General features: G+C 38.4%; 2 protein-coding genes across 4 annotated transcripts in view; one reads left to right on the forward strand and one right to left on the reverse strand.

The window, feature by feature from the left end:
• Nucleotides 1–27,993, reverse strand: part of poc1a (POC1 centriolar protein A) — a 50,380-nt gene that overhangs the window by 19,435 nt on the left and 2,952 nt on the right. For all 3 annotated transcript variants that reach the window (XM_020703157.2, XM_011474855.3, XM_011474854.3), the window contains exons 2-10: nucleotides 25,201–25,285; nucleotides 24,935–25,106; nucleotides 24,571–24,750; nucleotides 20,460–20,567; nucleotides 20,058–20,173; nucleotides 18,529–18,662; nucleotides 15,184–15,252; nucleotides 14,900–15,049; nucleotides 932–1,201 (exon numbers count right to left, since the gene is read on the reverse strand). In XM_020703157.2, coding sequence (XP_020558816.1) covers nucleotides 932–1,201; nucleotides 14,900–15,049; nucleotides 15,184–15,252; nucleotides 18,529–18,662; nucleotides 20,058–20,173; nucleotides 20,460–20,567; nucleotides 24,571–24,750; nucleotides 24,935–25,106; nucleotides 25,201–25,285 — 1,284 coding nt within the window. The remainder of the gene's footprint in view (nucleotides 1–931; nucleotides 1,202–14,899; nucleotides 15,050–15,183; nucleotides 15,253–18,528; nucleotides 18,663–20,057; nucleotides 20,174–20,459; nucleotides 20,568–24,570; nucleotides 24,751–24,934; nucleotides 25,107–25,200; nucleotides 25,286–27,993) is intronic.
• Nucleotides 26,021–26,869, forward strand: b9d2 (B9 domain containing 2). The gene has a single exon (XM_004068664.4). It carries the CDS (start codon nucleotides 26,187–26,189, stop codon nucleotides 26,712–26,714), a length of 528 nt encoding a protein of 175 aa, XP_004068712.1. The 5' UTR covers nucleotides 26,021–26,186; the 3' UTR covers nucleotides 26,715–26,869.

Consider the following 27,993-nt stretch of genomic DNA (forward strand, 5'->3'; position numbering starts at 1 on the left):
CTCTTTAACCTGTTACCTTTCTTTGTTTTTTTTTAGCGCCTTTAACTAGCTAAACTTCAGCTCTATTTTTTCCTGAGTTTGTGGAGATGGAAGTTGAGCTGCACACAGCGACCGGAGAGGTTGATGTTGTCGAAAAGTTGACAGGTTGTTGACAGGATTTTGATGTTCTTGTAGTGTTTATCATTTTTGCAAAGATGCTTAACTGTAACTCAATAAATAACAAAGCAATGAGAGGTAGAACATTTTTAAGTTGGTTTATCAAGGTAAACTATCTGCCTTTTGCCAAATCAAAGTCTCATTATTTCCCATGCCCTACACTGTAAAAACAGAATCTTAAAGTAAAGAGCCTTGTTTCAAGAAAGAATGTCTTATTTTCTGTCTTGCAAAAGAAACCATCTTATCAAGAAAGTTTTTCAAGAGTAAAATAGTCTTAGTTTGAAAAAAACATGTCTTAATGACTACAATTTTTACTCTAAAAATAAGAATTCTTGGTAAGACCATTGTTCTTACCCAATTGGCAGATTTTCTTTTTTTGCTTATTTAAAGAAAGTCTGTCAATTGGGGAAGATTGATAACTTATTTCTAAGGTGCCTGTTTTGCAGCACAAGAAAGAAATTATTCAAAACTTATATTTAATTTTTCTGCTTTTAGTGTTTCTTTGGGATGAAACAACATTTTATTTTAACAGTCAGCATAAAATTACTTCAAAAACATGTTGCTTTTACTGCTGCCCAGCATGGACTGGATCACTGGATCTGTTAAGACCAACTGCCGTAATTTCAGTCTGTATGGAGAATATAAAACACACACCTGTGGATTCATTTACTAGTGAAGAACCTAGTAGAGGTTCTGTGTCTGTGCTCTGAACCCACATCTATCTGGACGGGTCACAGGTTATTTGTCATGACAGCTTAGAACATCTTTTGCTTACCTGAGTAAGAATATCCAGCTGGCCTATAATGTGTTCCAGTGCGTTCGCTATGCCAGAAGGAACCTTTCCATCTGAAGTATGGCTGTCTGATTGATGGTGGCGTGAAGGCAGCTGTGTAGTCTGAGTTTGTCGGGTGGAAGAGGAGCTGATGCTGGGGTCCCTGTAGACTTGGGAATGAGCGGCTCTGCTGTGACTTCCATGACTGAAGCTCTGAGCGTGGGAAGCAGTTTGAGATTCCTGTCTGTTAACATGCTCTGCTGGTTCAGATGTCTGCAGAAAGAGAGGACAAACTTAAAGGAGGAAATAAAAAAGACCCCGCAATATTCCAGATGGGCTTCAGTCCTGAAAGGAAAAGATGTTAACTAGATATAGGTGTTTTCCATATGTTATCCACTGAGACACTAGAAAAATGTGCTAGAAACACTGAACGGGGGGAAACCGTTAACTAAAGGGTTAAAATGTACTTTTTTTTTTAATCTTACAAAAAAGGGGGGGAAAAATAAGTACACATGTGGAAAAATGTGTGTAAATCTGAATTTCTCAAGCCCATGAACAAAATGTGTGATTGACAGTAGAAGGCAAGACAGACGTATATGATTTATTATTATTTGATAACCCCTCTTAAAAAAGATTCAGGCTTTTTTTTTTTCTGGCCAATTTTGATCAAAACAGAGGAAAAAAAGAAAACTTGAAAGGATTCATGACATAAAAACTTGATTTGATTCACAATTTGATCCAAGTTGGTTTATTTGTTTTTCTCATTTCAAATCATGAAAGACTTTTTACTCAAGTTTTGTAACAAGCAAAAGTTACACTTGAAATAGTGAAAATAGTACCTTTTAGATAAAAAAAGATTCAAGATTCAAAGATTCAAAAGATTCAATGAAAAACAACAAAATTCCGATGCTACTCAATTGAAAAAGAAACAGTAGACATAAAAAGGATAAAAACCAACATAAAAAAGGAGCAACTAGAGCAGAAATAATAATGAATGAAAGGATTTTACAAATGAGTATTGCATCTTGTGGCTAAAGATCAATTAGATTTTGATTTTTAAAATACAGCTTTAAATGCCTTATGAATCTGAGGTTACAATAAGAGAGTGTAAATAAAGAAGGGTCATATTTTTAATGTTTAAGGGTGGATTTTCTTGGTTTATACAAATGTATTTCTTTTGTAGTTGAATGCAGGTTTGTTTATTTTTTTAAACGGTCTTCTGTCAAGCTGTGCCATAAGTTTATAAATCTAAAATCTCAGTTCTGTTTGCATAAAAACTTGGCCTCCAATTTGTATTTATTTATTTCTGCTCATATAATTGGAGAGCTCCATCCCACAGGCTTCTTTTTTATGCCCTTTTCTGTGAAATTACAGATATACTTGCCGCTCTACATAATCTGCGGTGTGGCTTCAACAGATCAATTACCAGCATAAAAAACACAAAGTATCTACGTAGAACCTGTAAAACCATTTTTTAAGAAGATGTAAATATGTAACTCATGTGCGGAAAAACCAGATGAATAAATTTGAACTCATCTTCTTTTCCTTTCGGGTTTTCCATTTGGGAGTCGCCACAGTGAATCTGCTTCCTCCATCTAACCCTGTCTTCTGAATCCTCTACTATAACACCAGCTACCTTCACGTCTTCAATCACTGCATCATATCCTCTTTGGTCTTCCTCTAGACCTTTTGCCTGGCAGCTCTAGACGCAGCATCCTTCTACCAATATATTCACTGTCTCTCCTCTGGACATGTCCAAACCATCTCAGTCTGGCCTCTCTGGCTTCATCTCCAAAACCTCTAACATGTGCCGTCCTTCTGATGTCCTCATTCCTGATCCCATCCATCTTGGTCACTCCCAAACAGACCTCAGCATCTTCATCTCTGCCATCTCCAGCTCTGCTTCCTGTCTTTTCCTCAGTGCTGCTGCCTCTAGGCCAAACAACATGGCTAAGTACATTATATAAATCATATAAGCTTAGTGACTTACATTTCTGTACTATTTCACACAGAAACCCGCAGAAACTCCTCAAAGAACATCACTCTCAAAGACCTTATGACCAAAACTTGGTAGACAGTTTTAGGTTTTTTCATTTTTGGTAGTCTTAGCCCATCCATGACTGGTTACACGCAGAGTCAAGCACTATATTAAACTCAGATGAGCTGTTGTAAATCTTCACCTGCCTCATCAAGTTTGTCAAAAAAACCTGTAAGATTTTTTTTGCACATTAAAATAAATAATAGGTAGAACATTAAAGGGATTAGAGGCTCACAGCAAGAAGGCTCCAACTCGCAAGTCCTGGCTGGGCGACCCGGAACAGACCACCAATGGGGGAGCTATCTGTGTGGAGTTTGCATGTTCTCCCCGTGCATGCGTGGGTTTTCTCTGGGGACTCCAACTTCATCCCACCATCCAAAAACATGCTGCATAGGTCAATTGGTTAATCTAAATTGTCCATAGGTGTTAATGCGGGTCTTCAGGGGTGTGTGATTTGTGGCCCTGAAACAGACTGCTAACCTGTCCAGGATGTTCCCTGCCTTCACCCACAAGTGGCCGGGATAGGCTTCGGCAACCCGGTGACCTCGAAAGGGATAAAACGGGTTTAGAAGATGAATGAATAAACTAAAGGGATTAGAATTCCTTTCCTGTGCGTCCCTTGCATGCAGTTGTTAGAAATTAGGAAATTAGAGATGGAATTTGTTTGGCCATCCTACTGGCAGCTTACATTTCACCTTATGTATCGCCCTATACATGCAGCAGTCAGAAGCCTGTGGCTCACCTCAATGGCGCACCTGGAGTGCTGTGTAAAAAGGGCACAACACAACAATATCACCTATACGCCATAGGTGTGTGGCATTTACATTACTCTTACAAATACTTCACAATACACTTACCTCACACGCATGACTATGGTACTTTCCATTTTCATGATGTCCATTAAAGTTGCCGCACAAGTCTCAAAGACACTGCCAGACACACCTGTGCTCCTCTAAAGATTCAGCTTCTCCCCTCTAAAACCCTGCACAGGCCCGGACAACCAAAAAACCTGCAGCACTCGTACAGGGTACCGTGTGACTGAGACGTTATCCACAAAGGACAATCAAAGTTCAAAGCCATTCAGTCTTTTGTCTGGGACTAACTTCTGGGACAGATTTTTCTTTCCAAACTAGCTGAACTTTTTTTTTTTTGGCTCAAAATCAAGATCGACTTCTGTGGATTTAGCCACATTTGAATGTTTGTAGAGATAACCGTCGCAAATCTTACAAGAGCTGTGCAACTTCTGCTTTTTTTTCTAAATTTTATTTGCATACAGATTGTTTTTCTTTGGCACCGTTACAGTAACACCATAAAAACTGCTGTCTCTGCAATAATTTCTACAACAAATATAGTCTGTGTAACTGAACAAGAGGATGTTTTGCATTCATCTGTTTAACAAACACACATAACAGACAAGAACAGGAACCCAACTGTTAAAAATCCATGTCTTTTAAAAATATATATCTTAATTTTATTGCCAGCAAAATTAACTTGTAAAAAATGTAATCACTTTTACTGTATTTCCTCCTTCAATATTACCATAAACAGACTAAACTGTGTTGGAAAAAATATTAGTTTTTTGCTTTTTTTTCTCAGCTTGACACTAAGGTTTTCTTGCTTTTAAACACCTTTATGGCTCTGTTTTGGTGTGTAGGTGACCTACAGCAACAAGGGTGTATTGCTTCAATCAGAAGCACATGGTAACAGAGAGGTGCACTTGAATGTGCAGACAAATAAGAAGACAAACACTGTAACCACCCTCTTAGCAAATTACCTGTATTGGAAAGGCAAACAACGGAACATTTTCGGAGGTCAAAATTAAACACAGACACAAGGAGCCATCAATACACAATGCAAGGCGTAGATAAAACTATACATAGCACATATGATCACACCCAGTGGGGAGAGTTGTAGTAAACGACAGCTTGTTTTTTTAGGCAAAGTACGGTAACTAAATCCAACATCAGTTCAACCAGACAGATGATTATTACTGGGCAGAATAGAACATTTTAAATGATCCAAGATAAAAAAAAAAACTGCATTAAAAATCCATATTACTGGCCAAAAACTATGACTCTATATTCATAATTTTTTGTGCCTGGTTCAAAGCAAGTCTAAAAATTTTAAATGTTTCTGTTGTCTGGAAAAAAAACATACTTGTAGCATCTAGAATAGAATAGAACTTTATTGATCCCACACAGGGGAAGATAACTTATCTCAAGTACCAATTTGATACATATAGATACATAGACAAGATAAAAAAAAATCATACTAGAAGCAGTCTAACCCAAATTACCTTTTATTTATTTATTTAAACATTTTCAACAGCAGGCCAAAGCCCATTAATAGGCGATTTTTCAAACTAAAAATCACTAAATTTCACTATTTTCAGATAAATATACCACATAAATATAATATAACAGTATACAAATTAAAAAAAAGAGAAGTTAATATTTCAGAATTATACAAACCTTTATTTTTTGTTCTTTTTTCAGAAAAAACATGAAAAAGTGTAGGCCAGTTGTGTGACAGTTAACGTAGTTGAACACCTCATGGCAGGAAATCTGTGGTCCACATCGGACCTATCCTAAAACTGTAGTCACAGCTGCGCTCTGGAACTACTCCACAGTTTAAGGCCCGTCGATCCAACCTTTAATGCTGTGTATTAAACAGCATTTTTGCTCCCACTTTTAGTCTTTGATATGGATTGGAACCCACAATTCCTCAGTCTTGAAGCAGACACTGATCTGGTACCACGTTTTGTTCACTCTCCATCCCCTATTACTGTTTAAACTTTCCAGTAAAAAGATGAAGCTCATTTTCTGGAAGAGGTGGTTTCAAAGACATTTATCCTGAAATTATGCCAGTGTGCATGTTTAACAGACTTAAATGAATTGGATTAATGTCAATCAAACTTTAGCATCTTTTTTTGCACTAGTTTATTATGCAGAATATTGATGTTCTCCCCAATCATTACAATGTGTCGGCATGGTTTCCTGACAAACTGTAGCGAAACCTACAGAAAAGCAACACATTTAGTAGCCTCATAGTACCGTCATTTAGTATGCTTTTGTCCAGGCAATAGGGGTGTGATATGTGAAGAGTTGTTGTGTTTGATAGCTTAACAAAAATACTCAAACAAAAAACATGATATAATATTTAATATATTATACTTTCTGTGTCTTGCTCATTTGTGTTGTGCTGACCTATTTTTTAGAGGTAAACATATAGTATCTTTTTGAACAGTGTACTTTTTTACCCGAACGAAAGACTGTCCTTTGATACAGTCACAGGACAACTGCACTAGCAGCTCGCCTCTCAGTTCCTAGTGGAGCAATCATTATATGACCAACTGGCAGTGAAGCTCCTGATGGAATGAATCTAGACATTTAACCAATGACATTCTTTTCTTGTCCAAATCTTGATCTAATTTTTTTTTCTTTCCCCAAGGTGATTTTCTGCTTCCACTTCTTTTCTTTATTTTTATTTGTTTTTTTGTCTGCTTTAAATGTCCCCCTTTACTTCTTATCCATTTGTATGCAAATTTTCCAGTCTGTAAGACTGCTTTTTAGTGTGTTTCTTAATATCTGAAAATGTTCTGTTTTGTTGCGGGCTTGTTATTTCAGAGTGTGCTTGTATTGTGAAGCCTGCTCACGTGTTAACCCTGTTTTCCCACTTCTCTTACCTTTCACTCATCCTTTCCCCTACATGACGCTGATGCTTATTTGCTCCAGTAGACCTCTAAGCTCCCTTTAAATCCACTACACTGCCGTCTTCATTATTTCGTTGTCACACCCCCTGCCTTTACTCTCTCCTGCTGTCATATTTCCTAATATTTCCATATCCAACCGTCAAGATGGAACAATAAACGAGGAAAAACAAACAAAAAAACAATGAGCTACAATGATTTTTGAGTAGACTTAAATTGACTTCTTGCAGATAATATATAGAGTTCGTTCAGCCGGTGGAGTCTACGTAAACCATTGTCTCCATCTTTTCCCATCCTGAAGCTGATCTAAGCCCCACCGTGGATAATGTGTGTTGAGTTGTGAAGAGAAGCCTGCTGTGAGAGTGCAGCTCGTCTGTCTGCACACGTGAGCAACACAGAGACCCAGATGTGAAGGTAGAAAGAGGGTTGTGTGTGTGCGTGTGTGTGTGTGTGGGGGGGGGGGGGGGGTAGTTGTGATGAGAGAGGGCTAAACTGCCTGTCAGCGATGGCCTCCACTAAACCACACATACATTGGTGCGTCTGACAATAAAGCTGCAGATGAAGATTTGCTCAGCTGTGGGATCAGAGGGACAAAATAAATGAGACAAATACTCATTCTTTATCTGAACAGTCTTTCAGATGACCTAGTTGTGGTAAAAAGTTAGGCTTACACGATCTTTGCATGACACCTTTCACTTATAAATGAAGCTTTATGTCCAATCAAAAAGTTCCGAAATTCACTTTAGTGTGCAAGTTTTTTTGGGAAAGTTACCGTAATGAGTGAAACAACAGTTACAACACTATTGCAGAACATGGTAAATGGTGAGCTTATTCAGACTCCAACAGTGATAGATACATGTTAGTAAGTTGTCTTCACTCAGCACAAGACAACACAACACTTTTTTTCACAGCACTGGAAATAATATCTGAATAAATTATTTGACACTGTTTTTTTAACCACAAAGAACACAAAATGCCAAATATACCAGGTTTTAATGTTGTTATGTCAAAGAAATGTTGTTGTTGTTTATTAAAATGAAAAGTGTTGGTCAGAAAAAACAAAAGTTTCTATTAAAATTAATTATAATTTATAGTTTTAAATGCCAAATGAATTATAAATATCTAGATTGTATCCATTCAGGTTAAAGAAACGGAATGTATTGTTTCACCACAAAGTTAGTTTTATCTTTTATGTATCAAGTGGACCACGTATCGAGATGTATATCGAATTGTGTCAGAGGGAAAGACATACAACCCTACTGGGAATGCTTTTAAAATAGATCAAAACATGAATGGAGAGGGACTTTAAGCAAAAGCAAGAAATGTCCAAAAATGAACTAAAAGCAACCCATCCATGGGTCGTCCATCTATCAAAAATATCTAAAGACTTAAATGAAGCGACCTGAGAACATACACGGTTGAAATCTAATGTCAGCAGCTCTCTTAGGAGAGTTGGTTTTTTTCAGAAAAACAAAAAAAAAAACTCTGAGCAACATAAAATAAATGATCAAATAAAAGAGCCAGACTTTCTTAGTTAAAAAAATTTGCTCAGAAAATCATTTGGTTTGCTTTAAGAAGGTTTTCAATGAAATACCTTTTATTCATGATCCTTTTGAGTTCATGTTTTACTTCGAAGCCCATCGAGACGACTGTTGTTGTGATTTTGGGCTATAAAAATTAAATTGAATTGAATTGAATTTAATAAATCTCAATTTTTTTGTGCAACATTTTTATTTATGGTATTCTGATGCCAATAGACTTCCACAGCTTAAATATGGATTTATTTTTGAAAAGGTAATTTAAAGAAGGACTTGCACATTTTGTATTCGTATTCCATTTGTCTTCAGAGTTTCTCAAAATCCTCTTTCTCTGTCAAAAAGGTTGAGTAAGGCCATACAGAAACAGAATTTCTTAGAAGAATCCAAGTTCTGTTTTAGTACAACAGAAACAGAAATTCTCAGAAGGAGAGAACATGTTTAATTAGTGCACTCAGTCTTCTTCATAAGATCTAGTTCCCCATACTTGAATCATTTTCTAAAAGTCCTCTGAAATATAAACTGTCAAGTAGAGGAGTGATTAAGTCCGTTAGTGATTCTGCTCATGACAGCAGGAAAAAAAAAAACGTTTTTTACATAGAAGAGCAAAAAATGAAAGATCTCAGAAATCACATAAAGAAACATTTCTTAAACTTATAACTCACTTGAAAGTTGATGCCACAGCTCTGATCCGAATTCAAAACAATGGTTGAAACAACTTGACCTTTAAATGGAGCTACTGAGATCATACAAAAATACATCTTCATAAAGATTCCCTTCAAATTCAAAAATTAATCTCATAAATGTGATATGAATTGTTGAAAGGAATTCATTCATTTCTCCTTTTGAACATTTAGAAAATAGAGAACTTTTTTGAGATTTTACTACTAAGTTTGCATCTTGTTGTTCATCTTTCGGATTATTCCTCCAGGGCTCGCCACAGAAAATCAGCTGTCTTTGATTCACACAGGTGGTTTGGCAGAGTGTTTTACGCCGAATGCCCTTCCTTGACACATCCCTGTATTTTGAGGCACAGGGAGACCCAGACATAGTTTAGGCAGCAGCGTGAAGGTCTTACCTAAGGGCCCACACTGGATTAAGCTCATCATGCTCCCTGGGAGGCAAATAGGTAAGCAGCTTGGTGTAAAGAAATGGAAATGGAAGACATACAAGACCATTCATAATCCTCCTTGATCTGGGGCTCCCGCAAGATCTCACCCCAAAGGGGAAAAATGATCACAAGAATGGTGAGCAAAAATCCAAGACCCGCACGGGGGGACCTAGTGACTGACCTGTAGAGAGCTGGGACCAAAGTAACAAAGGCCGTAACACACTAAGCAGCCAGGAACTCAAATCCTGCCTACCAAACGTGTCTTCCTGCTAAAGCCAGTACAAAACCGTCTAAAGTTTACTTGAGAGCATTTGGATGATCCAGAAGAGGATTGGGAGAAGGTCCTATGGTCAGATGAGTTGCAGCCAAAGAACACCATAACTAATGTAAAGCATGGGGATGGAAACATCATGCTTTGGGACTATTTTTCAGCAAAGGAACCAGGACGACTGATCCATGTAAAGGAAATAATGAATGGGGCAATGTATGGTCAGATTTTGGGAGAAAATCTCCCTCCATCAACAAGGGCATTGAAGATGAAATGTGGCTGGGTTTTTCAGCATGACAACAACTCCAAACACACTCCTTGGGTAATGAAAGAATTGCTTTGTAAGAATCATTTCAAGGTCCTGGAGTGGCCTATCACAGAAGAGGCACATGATTTCCTGTTAGAGAAATTTGTCCAGTCTCCAGATCTCAACCCCATGGAAAATCTTTGGAGAAAATTGAAAGTCTGTGTTGCCCAGCGACAGCCCCAAAACATCACTGCTCTAGAGGAGATCTGCATGAATGAATGGGCCAAAATACCAGCCACAGTTTGTGAAAACCTTTTGAAGACTTACAAAAAATGATTGCCTGCTGTCACCACTAGAAGTTAGAAGCTGGGGAAAGTATGGTGTACTGGGGTTCTGTCTTCTATTCTCATCTACTTTTCCTCTCTTCTATTCTTGATCATTTATGTATCATTTAGTTCTCCATGCCTCTGTTTGGTGCAGTGTGATTCATGTGTTGTCCCTCTTTCCCACTCCCCTCTGGGGGGGGCAGGAAAGATTCCAGATTTAGCTCGTCTCTGCTCCTACACATGGCTGTGAATCCTGCCTCTTGCTCGTCTCGTGCCCTCAACCGTCCCCCAACTCCATCTGGACGAAGCCCATCTGCTGGACTATTTAAACATGTAGTTGTAGAATTAGATAAGCAAATTCCCTTTAAGAGTGCTGGTACATTGCCTGTCTGTCCTGGGGAGGATCCCTCCTTCTTGTGAACACCCCTGAGGTTTCTCATTTTCCGGAATCCAATTTTTTTTCCCTTACCGAGAAGGAGGGTCTAAGGGCAGTAATGACAAGTTTAGTTTAGTCTGTTTAGTTTAGTTTAGCCAATACCAATTGAATTCTATGACTTCATGTTCTTTATGATTTCATGTTTATTATACAATTACCTGTATGACGTCCATTGAGACGACTATTGTTGATATATTGGGCTATATAAATAAAAATTAAATTAAATTGAATTGAATCGCCAAGGGTATATAAGCATTGAGTTGAACCTTTGTTGTTGACCAAATACTTATTTTCCACCATAATTTACAAAAACTTCTTTAAAAATCAGACAATGTGATTTTCTGGATTTTTTCCTTATTTTGTCTCTCATAGTTGAGGTTTACCTATGATGAAAATGACAGGCCTCTCTCATCTTTTTAAGTGGGCGAACTTGCACAGTTGGTGGCTGACTAAATAATTTTTCCCCCCACTGTACTTATAATGACCTTAAAGCATCACTCTGTTCATCTTTTGATCTATTTTCCCAGTGGTATTTTAATTATGATTATACAGTTTTTAGCCAAACTCAAAAACCTGTGCCGTTTTCTAAGACATAGTTTCTACAGAGCGGCAGTAGTTCATTAGAAATTCGCTTCAGAGTTGTGGGCGGGACCACTGGCACAGAACAACCCTCAATCCTCTTTCAATTGCTGAGAGGTCTCTGTTTACACTCTTTCCCGCTCATTTACAGCCCCTCACAACCCTAGCCTAACATTGCCGGTGAAACAAAAATGGTGAGCAATACTGGAGATATCCAGCCGTATAGATCTGAGCCAGATGCCAGCTGAGACAAGGAAAACAAAGATGTACATGGATCTATTTGAATGAATGAATGAATAAATGAATGAATTTATTTGTATTGATGCCCTTTGGCCCAGGTCTCCCTTGAAAAAGAGATGTAGTCTCAATGGAATTTCCTGGTAAAATAAAATAATAATAAAAAAAAAAAGAAATTAAAAAAAAATTTACATAGCACTCTACAACTCCTTTAGGCGTACCAAAGTGATTGACAATAAAAGAAAGACCAAAGAAAGTTTAAAATTAAGAACAAAATTAAAAATACCATAAAATTACAAAAAGCAGTCAGCAATAAAAATACATAGAAAATAATGCAAAAATAATGCAATAAAACAAATAAAAGAAAGTAAAAATGCAACCGACTACTGAGCATTTAAAGCCATTGTAAAAAAGTACATTTTTAATTGGCGTTATGTTATGGAATATTACTCCATAACTGAGGGTCGGTAATGGAAAAAGGGCAGTCACCCCAGAGTAAAAGTACAGTACAAGTCCAAAGTACAGAGTTGTGATGATCAATGCGAGAGGTAATAATGGCGTGGATGGCTGTTTCTAAATCACTGCAGCTCAGGGAAGGCTTAGTTTTCGCTAAAAGGCGCAAGAAAAAAAAAACAATTTTGAAAACATTGGCAATCTGTTTGTCAAATTTAAAAATGGCTGTCAAAGATAACCCCCAGATCTCTAACAGCAGTAGAGTGTCAGCAAAAACAATTCTTTCCGTTTTTGACTGGTTCAAATACAGAAAATTCTGGCTCAACACTGCTTTACGTCATCAATGCACTCTGTTAAAATGTTTTGTGAGCTTTTTTTTCTCAGACTGAGGGGCAGATAGATCTGCGTAACAATGAAAAGAGACATCATGGCATGCAGTAACAGAACCATGTGGCAGCGGATATAAAGAACAAAGAGCAGAACCAAGGATAAAACCTTGTGGTACCCCACAGGACAGAGGAGCCACAGAGCCTCACCAATCCAATCTAAACCAGTCAAGGCCAAGGCCACGAGGACTTTATGATCCACAGTGTCAAAAGACATCCAATAACACCAGAACAATAGGTCTTGTTAGGATAAACGGACACAGCAATGTCACTGTGGACATTTAGCAGGGCGGACTCTGTGCTGTACCAAGATCTAAAACCTGACTGAAACTTTTAAAAAAATCAAATTATGTCCTAAAAAAGACAGAAAATAAATTTAAAAAGCACCTTTTTTAATATCTTAGATAAAAAAGACAAATGGGAAACAGGTCTATAATGAGATAAAACAGAGGTGTCAAGGTGAGGTTTTTAAAGAAGAGGCTTAACCACAGCACGTTTAAAGCAGATGGAACAAGTCCAGAGCTTATAGACGCATTAAAAAAAATTCAAAAGTCCTGGCCCTACAATATTTAAAGCTTCCTTTAGTATTTTAACAGGAACCACATCAAGACCGCAGTTTGTGGTTTGAGTGATTTGACAATTTGAGAGAGTTGGAAGAGAAGTCAACTCAAAATGATCAAACACATCAGATACTATTGAAGAGTCTCTGTTAACACCTGGGGCCTCATTTATAAACGTTGCGTACGCACAAAAGAAGGCGTACGCCACTCTCTACGCAATAGTTGAGATTTATAAAAAGCAAACTTGACGGGAAAATGTGCGGTCCTCCACGCAAGCTCTGACCCAGGCGTACGCACAAAAACGGGTGAAATGAGAAATGGCGACACCGTCGGCAGATGGAAGAAACACGTGAAAGTGACAGTGTGTGCCAAATCGTGCTGGCATGTGCTGTGCTACACAATGTGGCACAGCTTAAAAACGTGCCTCTACCCCCTGGCGCTGATTGCTGTGTTGGCCCCGACCCTGAACCCCATCCCCACGCATTTGAGCCAAATGCTGCTGCTGTGCGCCAGCGTTTGGAAGTGATAAGTCGCTTATAAAGAAAAAGAGGTGTGGAAAATATTATTTATTTAAGAATTCCCTCATCGTGCAGTTTATTTCAGTCAGGGCGATCTTGATTTCGCCCAACTCCTTGGCCACCTCGTGGCCAAGGAGTCCTATCGTGAGGACACTGCTGGAGGGTTGAGAGCCGCGTGCCGTGGAGACGCTGGGTCCAGACGGCTGCTCAGCTGCAGCATCGTAACCACTGGCCCCGCTGGAACACCCAGCAACTAAAATAAAATTGTTCTATATTAATAATCTGTAATTGTGTAGCCTGCATACATGTGACTTGACTGCATTCATTTTAATTATTTCTCTTACCTGTGTCAGCCTGACCCTGGCGCGTCGGCGTCCCCTCCGTCTCAGTCAGGTGACTGAGGCGGAGGAGGACGCCGATAAGGGGGACTTAATAGGGATTCCCCAATAATAGCGGCCAGTTTCTCATCAAGAGGGGTCAGCTCCGGTACCCCCCCCCCGTGGCGGACACACTCTGCCGATGCAGCGCTAGACGTTTTTTTGCCTCGACATCATTTCTTTCATTTCTTTTTTATTTCGGCCACGGTCCGAGGTTGTGAGGCTACAGCATTTACGGCGTCTGCCACCGTTTGCCGCTCACGTGCCATTTTGGCATTAGTAATGCCCACACTGTGCCCTCCAAACAACGTTTTATCCTCTTTTCCACCTCGCCAACGATAACTTCTACTTTACATTGAGTGAAGTTACGTTTTTTTGATTTCCTCTCTGTGTTTGCCATGATTTAGCAAGCCATGAATATTAATTTGTGGGCGTTTCACAGACTCTTTATGGGAAACTATGGGCGTGTCATGTAGCCGCAAAAGCTGCGCTGCATTTAGAATCGGTTGTGATTTATAAAGGGAAAGATGCGTAGGATGTGCGTGCGCACGGTTTTATAACTCCGAATATTTCTGTGCGTACGCACGTCCTATGTTTCATCCGTACGCCACTTCTGACGCAAATCCTACGCAAAGTTTTATAAATGAGGCCCCTGGAGTTATGGTCTGTCTGACTAAATTCACTTCATCAGTAAAGAAAGTAAGGAAATTCTCACAGGTGCTATTTTGTCTCTATTTGTCTGCAAGTGGATGCATCAGAATGGAGCAGCTAGAGCAGGGAGCTTGTGGCCTGCTGTAGTAGCTTCTACCTTCACAGCTACAACCTTCTTCCAACGGCAGTTTTTCATCTTCTCCTGATTCACAACAATTTGAATCAAGAAATTGTCAGAAATGCAGTTTTAAGGCTAACTTTCTCTATATATGACTTCCATCTTGCAACAAGAAAACATGTTGAAAACACCAAAAATAAAATTTTATCAAAGTGGGTCTTTAACATGATTTCCTCACATTTGTTTTCTCTTTTGTTTGAACATAAATAAAACAGTCACTAAACCTTTACATTTATTCAATGCATCACTTTTTTATGCAAACAGAAGCATTCTTTAACAAACTTTGAAGTTGTTCCTCTGCTATTTATTTCGACTGTACAAAAATGTTTTGTGGGAATGAATCTTTTGCAGTCTGGACTTACCTGGCAGTGAAGCACAGACGGATCGGAGTTGAGGGGAAAGCGAGCCATGGAGCTGCTTGTTGGTGGTCTGACAGTGGAAGTGCCTTTCTTTTGCACTTTGACTCCATTACCGTGTTTGATGCAGTCAAAGTTGCTCTTCCACACCATCACCTGTGGAGATGCTGTACGGTTACCTTATGCTATAATATTGAAAAGAGAAACATATGCATGAATAAAGAAACGTTTAAAAGGCAGAGCTCATCACTGTCTTTATATCAAACTTAAAAGTCAGAGTCTGACTTCACCTGCTCATCAGCTCCTCCGGAGGAAAAGTAGTCCCCTGTCCTAGAAAACGCCACACAGGTAACTGAACTCTGGAGCAAAGGATATAACAGGAGATCATCACGTTTTTGCTAAAATGAAAAATATTTTTATATGACAACATTTAGATGTTGAACAAAATAGAAAACTAAGGTTTTGCTGAAAATGAAAGAACATATAAACCCATCCAAGGCTTATTTTAAATTCAAAACCCCAAACGTGTGACTGGTTGTTGTTTTTTTCGTTGACTAAAGGACACTGTTGATGCATAAATCTTTAGAAGACAATATCTTTAACCATTCAATCATTTTTTCCCATATACCTTCGTCTCTATTTCAATCAAACATAATTTCTACGCTTCAAATGAAAACCTTACACACAGACATAATTACATCCTCCCGCAGGAAAAGCTGCGGCAATGTAGGTGTTCATGTAAATGAGCGGGAGAGAACACCATAATTGCAGAACAGGAAAGCATATTTTGCAAGCACATTTTTTGTTTTTGTGCATCACATCTTAAAGCAAGACTTGACGAGACATGTTTTTTTGAGAGTTTCAGACGTGCTACTGAGTTTGATGTGTCTGTGTTGCCAGGACAATCCCGAGCCTTTAATTCATTCGGTGAAATAAAACATTTCCTACAGCAGAAGTTGCCGTCAGGATGGTTTTTTTACAGGAGACGGGAATATGTGGGGCCACACAGGAGCAATCAGTGCTGACCAAAGACAAATCCCTTGCATTGTGTGTGTGTTGAAAGGAATTTCTAAAAGACACAGTTGTCCCTCTTCACCGCCTCCCCCTGACTGAGTTCAAAGAAAATATGAAGTTTAACAAAAGACTGGAGAAGAAATAAACGGAGAGCTTTCTGTGTCCCGTGGCTGATGCCCAGACAGGCGCGGCTGGGTGAGAAATGGTTTCCCAGAAGCACCTGAGAGAAGCAGACGGTGTCACTATGGCAACGCGACAGCCCGACAGACAGCATGTTCTGTTTCTGCTCTGACTAATGCATGCTGCCATGCTGGCACTTCGCATGGCCACATGCACATACATGTGCCTGCGCACACAGCAAAGAACCCTACGGGCACATTTTGTCTTCTGACAAATGGAACAGCAACGGCAGAAACGAGTGGGGTCCACATGGTGCTGTCTAAAGAAGACTAGTGAAGAAATAGTGCTACACTTTATCTGGATTTGTGTCACTTTATTTTTCTGGGCTCTGTGTTCCTTTTAGGGAACAAAACTCAAAGTGTGCATTGGAAAGACTATCCTAGTCTCATTAAGCAAGAATAGCAATAGATGTAAAAATAATATTGCTGTAAATGAAGGTACTGCTGTGAAATTCTGAATGAATCCACAGTCTGGAGATCCATGTCTAACTAGGACTTGTCATCAGCTTTTCTGTGATAATTTAATACAGAGCTATAGGTACCGGGAATCATGGGATATTCTATGACTTTGTTTGTCGTAATGGTTAACACACTTTTCTAAATCAAGGTGTATAATTTTGAATATTGGGGTTTTTGTTTTTGCTGGCTGCACGGTGGCGCAGCGGTTAGCGGTCTTGCCTTACAAGAAGAAGGCCCCTGGTTCAAGTCGAAAAAGAACATCAATGGGGGACCTTTCTGTGTGAGGTTTGCATGTTCTCCCCGTGCATGTGTGGGTTTTCTCCCAGGGACTCCAGCTTCCTCCGACCGTCCAAAAACATGCTTCATAGGTTAATTGGTCACTCTAAATTGTCCATAAGTGTGCATAAGTGTGTGATTGTGGCCCTGCGACAGACTGGATACCTGTAAAGGATGTCCCCTGCCTTCGCCCACAAGTGGTCGGGATAGGCTCCAGCAGCCCCATCACCCCGGTTAGAAGATGAATGAATGTTCAAAAAACCTGTGTCATTTTCAAGGACATAGTTTTTTGTACAGCAGCATCAGAAATTCGCCTCTGAATTGTGGATGGGACTTTTGTTCCTGTTCTCCTCCCTGCTCCTTAGAGAGGACAGGAGGGAGCCTGTGGCCCGCTCAGCATATTTTCTGTCACAAATAAGCTGTTTTTCAAACTGCATTTTTTTGTCTACTCCTGATTCACAACAATTTTTCTTAAGAGGTTCTCAGAAATGAAATTTTAAGCTTAGTTTTCTTACTATATGTCCTCCGTCATCAGAAAAATGCCACAAGAACATGATTTTCACCGGAGTAAGTTTCTAATGAAACATCAATCTATGAATAAAAGCTAAGTACTAAACTGAAAAGACAGTAGAAAAATGAGTGTAAATATATATGTAAACAGAGAAAAATACTGATTGTGAATTAAAGTCAGCCAATGAAACGGAAATAATTCAGACGGATGATCTTAAAACGATGTAAACACACGCTAATGCCAAAACCATTAGGATTCAATTTTAATCAATGTACAGATTTGTGTGCTTTTGCCTTTTCACAGCATAACACATTCACACAAAACATAAACACCTTAACCTACACACAACACAGAGCAGATGGGGTTCCCTCGAATCCCGAGCAATGCGGCAGGACACACAATTAGCACTCCAAGTGGTCCCAGCACCAACAGATTGGAAATGTCATAACAGAGCCAAAAGGAACAACAACACAAAGTGAGAAAGTATAGGAGATGACTAATACGGAGGTGAGAAACAACGCGTGACAAAATGGGGCTTTTTTTGTCCTATGCCAAACATAGATCCAACTCAGGAAGCGGCTGGAGTGAAGAAAGGGGATGAAGAGAAAAAAAACAACCCACTGGTGCAGGTAGATGGTTAAACAGAGGAACCGTGTGTGGTACTGGCAAGCCACCAGTTTCCACAACAAGCCAGCAAGCCAGTCCATCAGCTGTTCAAACAGACAGAAACAGCCAGTCTGCCACCCAGCCAGAGCATGACTACATCAAATGTGGGGCAAAGACAGGAGGAAGGATCCGATCCAAGATGGAAGAAGGAAAATAAGAATCTTTTTGGACATGGAAAGATGGTATAAAAAAGACAGAAAAAAAACTAGACAGAAGTGAGAAGAAAGAGAGGATCCAGTGGAACGGGGGCAGGAACACTGTTGTGTTTCCTTCCAACAGTCCTGGGATGAGTCACCATGAGTGGGCTGCTAGCTCAGCAGCCAAGTATTAAAATATACCACATACAAAAGAAAAAAAAGGCATTAGATGCTCACACTCACACATAAACACACATCAGATGCTAAACACAAAGAGAGGCAAAGTGAATGACTGTCCACACCCAATCCTCTATGCACTCTTCACTGGAGCAGGCATGACCTGTCCTGACTCACACTGTGAAAAGATCTTCAGTGTTTTGATTTTTTTTCTACCTGATGTCCGTGCAGCGTGTACAGTAGCTTTCCCTCCAAAAGATCCAATATTTTCACTGTAGAATCGCTGGACGTCGTGATGAGGAAGTTACCAGCAGGATGGAAAGACAAACTATTCACCGCACCACTGTGGACTACAGAAAAAAGAAAAACACACGAGTGAAATTCTACAATTCTTCTAGGAAATAAAAAAAAAAGAGTGAAAATAAAAGCTTATTATGGGATGTTTGGACTTTTCTGTCATATTGAGAGACCTATTCAGTATAAAATGTTTATTTTCATAGTCTCAGACATCAAATTAAAAAAAATTAAATGTTCAAGTATACAAAAACCTAAAGATGAACTCATAAACATCACATCTATTTTCCAATGACTTTGCTAATAATTAAATCAAATTAAATCAAATTTTTACATTTGAATGGCAAAGGCACATACAAAAATAAAAAACAAAATCAGACGACAAACCAATTAAAAATAAAAATCTATTAAAAATCATGAAATTCTTCATATTTTAAAATCTATACAAAAATACAGTCTGAACTTTGAAAAAAATGAATTGACCACGAACAGCCTAATTAAAGCCTGTCACTGATAAACACAACAAAAAAAATATCTAAAAGAAATAATGGGAAACATTTTATTTTGAAACTCCTTAGCAACAGCTTGTAGCTTCACTCATCTTCAAATTTTCTCAGATTTCCAAAAACGGTCAAAACATTGATGATGCAATGGCTCCCCCTGCTGGCACATTTGTGTAGGGATGTGATTAAAGCTGAGAAAAAATACAAACTTCTACAACCTGAATTATCAAATAATAAAAGTTAAGGGGTTTCTATGTTTCATTGTTTGCCAGAGGCAATCTGAATCATGTGGTCGATTGATTTATGCATGTCAGCTATTTTCAGCAATTTTCCAGAGTTTAAGGTTTTGAGCCAGAAACCTTTGCTCTCTGTTTAACCCTTAGATGACCCCACCCTCACATTGACGTGTTCTCCCTACCATGACAAAGGTGGATAAATGTGGAAAGATTTCATGTAATCCATGGACACCAGTGAAGATCACAAATCATTGAAGAAAAAAGGTTCACTGCACTGTCTAGTGGGTCTAGATGACCCAACTCCCAATGGTAAAGTGCCTAGGATAGCACAAGGGTTACAACGTAAGGCCACTGTTGCAGGAGCGAAACTTTAGTGTGACTCGGGCTCAAATAGCTTCTTGTGAGAATCCTCTGTTTTTAATTGCAAACTAAAAGTATTCCGATCCATTTTGTTGCATTCATGCTCCTTCTAATCCCCCATTCATAAAGGTAAACAGAGCCAAGGAAGTCACAGCCTTCTATTAACATTTATCTCACTTTGTACTAACTCCTCCTCCTTTTGGAACAAAATATATGTATTTTTTTCTTTTCCATCCAAGAAACTTTGATTTTCTGCACAATAATTGTGTATTTGTATTCAATACTGCATTAAAAACTGGATGCAAATTGTGTTTTCACCCCTTCATAAGACATGGTAAGGATGGGCCATTACCTTGGTAATGCTGAAGCATCTTATTGGTTCTGATGTCCCACAGCTTCACAGAGCTGTCAGTACTCGCTGCAGCAATGCACGTTCCACTGGGGTGAAAGTCGACATGGTTTGCATAACTGGGGAGGGAATAACAGAGTCCTCAAAACTCCTGGAACACATCTGGCACAACTATTTTTTATTATTTAAATGCAGAAAAATCATTTTAGAAGACATCTGTTTAATATCTTTGTGGTAAATTTTGAAACTTTACAGCAACGTATTTTTAATGAAAAAATTGACACTTTATAGCTGTCAGTATTTTCAATTTCTTTAAATGAAGATCCGATAATATCTTACTGAGTGATTAATAAAACTGAAGAGGAAGATACTCAATGCTTCTACAACAGTCTCCTAAATACTCACCCAGCATGTTCAAAGAAAGATTGGATGCACTCTCTGCTGTTTTTGTCCCACAGTTTTATCGTCTTATCATCGCTGCATGATACAATCAAACGATCATCTGGAGAAAATCTGCACCAAAAATTCAGATCAGAAACCAGGGAAAAATATGTTTTAGCTGTTTCAGCTTGAAAGGATCAAGACAAAAGCAGTAAAAAAAAAAACGTTTCAGATTTTACAATTCTGTGGAAAAAAACTCTGCAACAAGCAAAACTGAGCCAGAAAACAGTCTAAGTTTGAAGGGGTTTGTACCAATCAGGATGTTAAATGCATCTCAATAACTGATAATCAGAAAGCGTAACCGCACTGATGTGAGAGCTTTTTGTTAACTCAATACCAAATAGAGTAGGGCTGCACGATATGAGGAAAACTTGCGATATGCGATATTAGTGATCGATATTGCGATAACGATAAATTTGCGGTAAATAAACAAACAGAAAAATAAACAGAAATATCATTCCCATTTCATTGCAACAGTTTAAAAATTATACAGTGATCCCTTGCTATAACGCGGTTTACTTTTCACGGATTTGCATCGTGCATTGTGTTGTATTGCTTCTTCTCTACCTGTGCGTCAATAATGTTGCAGTTTAATATGTACACGTACGTAAATCAGCTTTCCAAATTACGTACATGCAAATCATCTTGCAATTTCAAGTTTCTCTAAAACCCATAGAAAAAGAGCAACACCAACTGTCAATCACTATGTTCTTCTCCCGAACAAACACACACAGCTGCACCGCGGGCTTGAGAAGGAGAAAACACTGCAGTTTCTCAGACTGAAGAGCATTGAAATACACCTGAGCCACTATTTGTCCGTTTGTACTTTGTATTTTTTTCAGGATCATTTTAAATTTTCTCCCGTTTAATTTAATTACTTTCGGGTCGCGGTGGGCGGGGCGTATCTCCGCGATTTGAAGCCTTCTGTTTACAGCATGTTTCAAATTATTATTTGACAGTACAGTACAGAAGTTATTTGTTGAAAAATAAACGTTTTTAAAGTACTTTGATTTGTGAAACAATTGCTTGAGCCTGTAAAATGGTTTGTTCTTTCTTTTCAATGTATAATAGAGTATTTAATTGTATAATAATTGTTAAAAAAAATAGAGGTTTCTACTTCACGGATTTTGCCTATCACGGGTTCTTTCTGGAACGTAACCCCCGCGAAAAACAAGGGTTTACTGTACTCCAAATGACCCTCATCGACAATGAGTTATATCACTAGAGGAGACATCACGTGGTTCCTCATGGGAGGAGAGCACCGCCATCTTGGTGAGGTCAAGTCACTGCTGCAGTGCATGCATGTGAACACATTTTTTTGCAAAATGCCAGTTCATTGTGTGGGTTTCAACTGCCAAAATCAGATACATCAGTCCATGAAGGAGGTAGGTGTATCATTTCACAGGTAAGTATTTTAATTTTTTTTCTTTTAAGGCTGCAGGGGCTTCATGAATAGAACGCATGTTGACATTCATGATGCTGCAGGGCTGTTATCAACATGCTGCATGATGTACATTTATTTTGCTGTCAATATAAATGTACATTTTATTTTGCTAAACCTGTATACAGCATACTAGGCTATTATAGTAATATAGATTTATACATTTCTGACTCAGTGACTGAACTTTTCTTGCAGGTATCCAATGGATTCAGACTTAGGGAAAAAGTGGGCCTTGGCTATTAAAAGAGTTAACCCAGATGGATCAATGTGGTACCAACTAGCAACACAGTCTGGCTGTTCAAAACATTTGTGGAAACAGATTTTGATGAGAGGCCAGACTGTTTTTTTTAGGGTAAATCTGATGTTCACTTTTGGACTTCTTTTGAATATTATTATTATTATTATTATTATTATTATTATTATTATTATTATTATTATTATTATTATTATTAATAATAATAATAATAATAATAATAATAATAATAATAATAATAATAATAATAATAATAATAATAATAATAATAATAATAATATCATTATTTTTATTATTATTTATTTATTGTTATTTATTGTTTGTATTGACTTACTATTGATTTATTATTATTATTATTATTATTTTTATTATTATTGACTTATTGTTGGGTTTTTCTAAATAATTTAAATTACATGTCAAAGAGGTCTAAAACTTCTAAATGTTTAGAAATTAATTTTAAAAATTCTTTCTGATAATTTTTTTATTTGTAAGAAGTCCTGCAACAATGCATTTTCATTCAAGTTTGAGCTTTTAAGGCATACTGTTTCTCTTCTTTAACAACAACAAATGATGTATATATATATATTATATACATAAAATGTAATATATTTATATATATGTATAAATATATTTAAATCTAAAAATATATACAGTTTATAAAAACTACTTGGACACCACTAAAATCAATAGAAATCAATGTCATGTGGGCGTCGTCGACCTCACCAAGATGGCGTCGCGCTCCGCCACCGTCGGCCAGGCTTCTAAAGCGGGCGTGTCTCCTCTAGTGATATAACTCATTGCTCATCGACATGGGGGACAAACATCTAACATAATAGGCCTCCATCTGATTGGTCAACAATGGGAAGGCGTCCATCTGATTGGTCAAAGCATAAAGGGATTTATTTGATTTGTTAAATGCTTCAAGCTGCTAGAAGATTGTTTTAACACATTTTGGATTTGCGATTTATTGCGATATTCGCCGTCTTTTGCGATATGCATATTGCAGAGCTGGATATTGCGATAACGATAAATTTGCGGTATATTGTGCAGGCTTAAAATAGAGCATCAATAATTATCTGTAATTAAACCAGTAAAATAAAAATAATTAGAATTAGAATATTTTTTTTATAATGTAAACAAAACGTGTTTATAATATGTCAATATTTCAATGATGCCCCACAGCAGTCCTGGACTGCCGGGATCACATTGCTTTCTGGCTCAAGCTGAATGAAATGATTTAACATTAGAAATATTAGAAATGTGGGCGAGGTTAACAAAAAACGTCCGTTGCCAAGGAAATCCAAAAGTTAGTTTTTACAATTCTCCTGAAATTTACAAAGGCGGCCAAAACATAAATGGCTGCTATAGAGTTAAAGTCAACACAAAAAGCTAGCATAAAAAAAGGATTTATTTCATGAATTTGTCACATGAAGCTCTAACCAGGCTGGCAGAGGCATAAGGGTTACTGCTCAGATAGTGAGAGAAAGGGGGTAATGGGGGCGGCGAGGTAGGAGGGCCGGCTTTAATAGGTTCTGCAACTTTAGAAGGTCCATCATATTGAGTTAAATTCAATACAGATCACGAAATGCTCATAACAACCCAAAAGTGTCTGTTAGTTATGTAGAAATAGTAAGGTTAGTTGCAACTAAAGGCAGTGTCACCCGGCCACTATGTACATTTTTTTCATATTGCACAAAAGAAAATTGGTCATAAGTGAATATACGTGGAAAAAGTGTGAAAAGTTGGGGTCTTTTCATGGAATTTTCACAGATGTATCATGAAAGAACCACTTTAAGAAGTAGAAATATCAATAAACCATGCAAAAAAACACGCAAATCTATGTAGAACATGAACCATGCATGATTATTGCGCTGTTTATATGTATTTCATTAATGATTTGTGTGTCGATTGCGTAATTTGAACATGATATGTGCGCCGTATACATGATATAAAAGTAATACATCGCTATTACATGCATGTAAAGTAGTACATGAAACGGTGATGGAAAGCCACAAATATGAATAAAAGATTTGTAATAATTGCGTATGAACTACTTAAAATACACATAAACTGGGTAAAAAATTTGGAACACCTTTAAACCGAATTCACGTAAAGACCCGCCGAAACCCTCGACGGACACCTGCGCTTATCGACAAAGGATGAATGCTAGAAACACATGAATGATGTATATCACACAGGTATCACCAAAGACCGAAATGTCATACGTGGAAAATCTGCCAAATGTACATAGTGGCAGTGTGATACGGCCTTTAGGTTTAGATGACTGAATGCTGGCACTTTTTTATGTCATGCCTTGCTGCCAATATTAAGTGTCACGATACTTTCATTTATGAGAGATCCATCTGCAGTGTGTCTCTTACTTGGCACAACGAACCCAGTTGACATGCTGGTTGAAGGAGAAGAGAAACTTCTGCCTGTGAACGGTCCACACTTTGATGGTCTTATCGTTAGATGCTGTTACCAGAGTCTGTCCATCGTCAGAAAAGTTAACACAACGCACAGCGGCGGTGTGAGCCCTGAACTCTGTTGAGTCCGCCTTTCTGTAAGCACACACATCACCACAAATGAAAATCAAACAAAACTCAGTGGGTTTGACCAGTTTTGACTTAAAAATGATGAGTGGCATTCAGTGATTTCAGCTTTGTTACTCTGATGAGGCATTATTGTTATGAAGGATAAACAAAGTAACGGTAAACAAAATGACAAATTGAAAAAAAAACCTACATGCTGGGAACCCAAAGACGTACAGTCTTGTCTCTGGAGGCCGAAGCGACCATGTGACCCGATGGAGAAAACTGCACAGACGTGACTGCGTCTTTGTGGCCCTCAAAGCGATAAGCTCGCATCTGAGGTTTCATGTTCCAGATCATTACACATGAGTCCACAGAACCTGTGGCTGAGAGAATAAAAAACACAGACAAGAAAGAAAATGACTTTGCTGAACGTAAAAACACTTTGGCAATTAGGAAAATCAAGGAGAAGATACCCACCAATCTGTTTCATATTGCAACTGAAATCTACGCTCGTCACTGCACCCCTGTGACCCTTGAAATGCCTCTCAAGGGTGGGATCAGACTATTTGAAAGAAAAAGAGAGAAAACCAAATCAGCCCAAGGAAAAAAATGTATTTAATAACCTGAAAAAACCAATAAAAGTTTGTTGCTATAGGTTCAAGCATCAAAAGTGTTTTTGGGTGAGCCAACACATTAGGACAATTAAATAAAATCAACAAAACAATCAAAATCATTAAGAATGCATAAAATATATATGTACACAAAAGACCTATGTTGTTTTGCACTCTTGATCACAATAGAAAAATGGTCATGGTTACATTTATTATGATTATATGTCGTAAATTATGACATAGCAATGTATTCGCTGATAAATGCAAAGAACTATATCACCACCATTGCAGAGTACTACAAAGTAGAGCCACTGAAGGGGCTATTTCCTTTTATTCTTTCCTGTGTTCTGATATGAGGCACTGTAACCTCCTCCAGTTTGATACAAATTAAAACACACACATGCAGACAAAGGCAATTTAAAAAAATGTATTTGAAATGAGCAGGTATAAGTTTACTTTTTAAAGTTAGAACAAAAATGAAAACAAGACACCATGAAACTTTAACCCTGAGTATAGTTTTTCAGGATACAAATGTATAATATTGTGGTTAATTATTGTCCTTCACCGACTATTTACCCCAAAATAAAATCTGGTTAGTAACGGGACACACGAGTTTCCCGCCAGTGGTTTCCTATTATCTTGCTTTGTAAGAAACGGAATCACATTAAGCAGAGAGCTGTGCCTGACAGTCAGAAAGGAGGGTTAAATCTTAGCGCTGACGGCAAACCGGTTTGTGTTGCCAGGGAGACGTGTGCGGCGGCTGTTGCTAGCCGCTAAGCTAGCAACTACTGGCGAAGGGTGGAGGAGCCTTTTTTGTAGTCGTATGTTTTGGTCAAAGAAGGCTGTTGTAACATGGCAGAGCTGCATATTATAGGACAAATCCTCGGGGCCAGAGGCTTTCCGCAAAATAGTCTATTTTGCAAATGGGGAGTTCATACTGGAGGAGCATGGCGGCTTCTCTCTGGGCTGAAGGAGGGCCAGACCCAAGTGGACATCCCCCAAACGGGTAATATGGCCTACTGGAGTCACCCAATCGATCTACAGTTCGCAACTAAAGGACTGCAAGGTTGGCCGAAGCTACACCTCCAAGTGTGGCACCAGGACTCGTTCGGGCGCTGCCAGCTGTACGGATACGGATACTGCCACGTCCCGTGCAGCCCCGGAACCCACCGGATAGAGTGTGTGACGTGGAGGCCGCTCGGTTCCTGGCAGGAACAGATCACCCAAATGTTTGTCGGCGGAGGTCCACAACTCCGCAGTCCGGACCTCATCTACAGCGGAGCGGACAGATACCGACTGCAGACCGAGGCCATGGGAACTGTGGAGCTGGAGCTCGGTGTAATTATGAGACACTTTGACAAATATGGTGTCGACAGCTGATGCGTGACATGACGGAGCAACTCCGAAAAACCCATGACATTTCAACTGGCACGTGCTTTATATTTACACATGACGCTTCTCCACGTTTTTGTACGTTTCAAATTGCAATTATCACTCAAAATGCCAATATGTGTAAATAAAATACTGTCATCGAAGTTGGTTGTTTTTTGCTGTACCCTAGTTTTTACCTTTAACTTGGTTTTAATAACATTTTCTAGCAGTCCTCCCCTCATTCCCCTTATGAGACAGTTTTGCAAAGACTTTGGTTTATTTTGATATTTAAAAAAAATGTACCTTAAATCCTCAAGTAAGATGACCTCTCATTAAGGTCACAAAACTGATGACCTTACTAATAGTATGACATTTTACAGGACATTTATCCTGATATATTGATTTTAAATGCAAAATACAAGTTCCTCTTGAAAGGTAAAAGGCATTAGTGATGCTCACTAAACTTTAAATCTATGTGATGTGCAATGTAACATAGCAACAAAAGAAAATAATAACTCAAGTTAAAGTGTATTCTAATTTAGAAAAAGAAAGCCCTCAAATAATGGCAATGTTGTAAAATAGATTAAAGAGCTTTGAAAAAGATCTAAAGACGCGCTCTAATCATTTTTTATGTATTGTAAAAGCGTTCCCAGTGGTCTTTTAATTATGATTATGCAGTTTTAAGCCAAAATAAAGAAACCTGTGTTGTTTACTAGGACGTAGTTTCTGCAGAACGTCAGGAGTTAGTTAGAATTGTGGGCAGGGCTGATGGCATGGAGTAAGCCTTCTGACAGTTCCCATCATCCATCTGTTTACACACCTTTCCCACTAGCTTACAGCCCCCCACCTGAGGGGTATTCCAGAAGGCACGTTTAAACAAAAAACAATTACTCTACCCACTCTAATTTACTCTACCCAATTTCTTATGCCTGTCCAACTCAATAATTGTTTATACAACTCAAATTTACATATTAATCTAACTTTTTCCATCTTAATCTATTGTACTTCTTGACCTCTCATATGTCTAAGTTTGAGGCTGCAGATATTCTCATTTTTATGACATTGAAATGAATGATACAGTGTGGACTTACAATATAAAACATGAGTCCAGTTAACATGAGTCTGACTTTAACTTTAACCACAACACACAGCAGCAGGGGTGCTAAATAACCTCATTACCCTCTCCCTCCCTCTCACTCATGGTGCAGAAAGAATTAAACATAACAGGATAAAATAACTAGGCAAAACACAGTGAAACAGTTAAACAACGAAACACATTTGATCAATA

This window comes from Oryzias latipes, chromosome 5, assembly GCF_002234675.1.
Source record: "Oryzias latipes chromosome 5, ASM223467v1".
NCBI classification, from domain to species: domain Eukaryota; kingdom Metazoa; phylum Chordata; class Actinopteri; order Beloniformes; family Adrianichthyidae; genus Oryzias; species Oryzias latipes.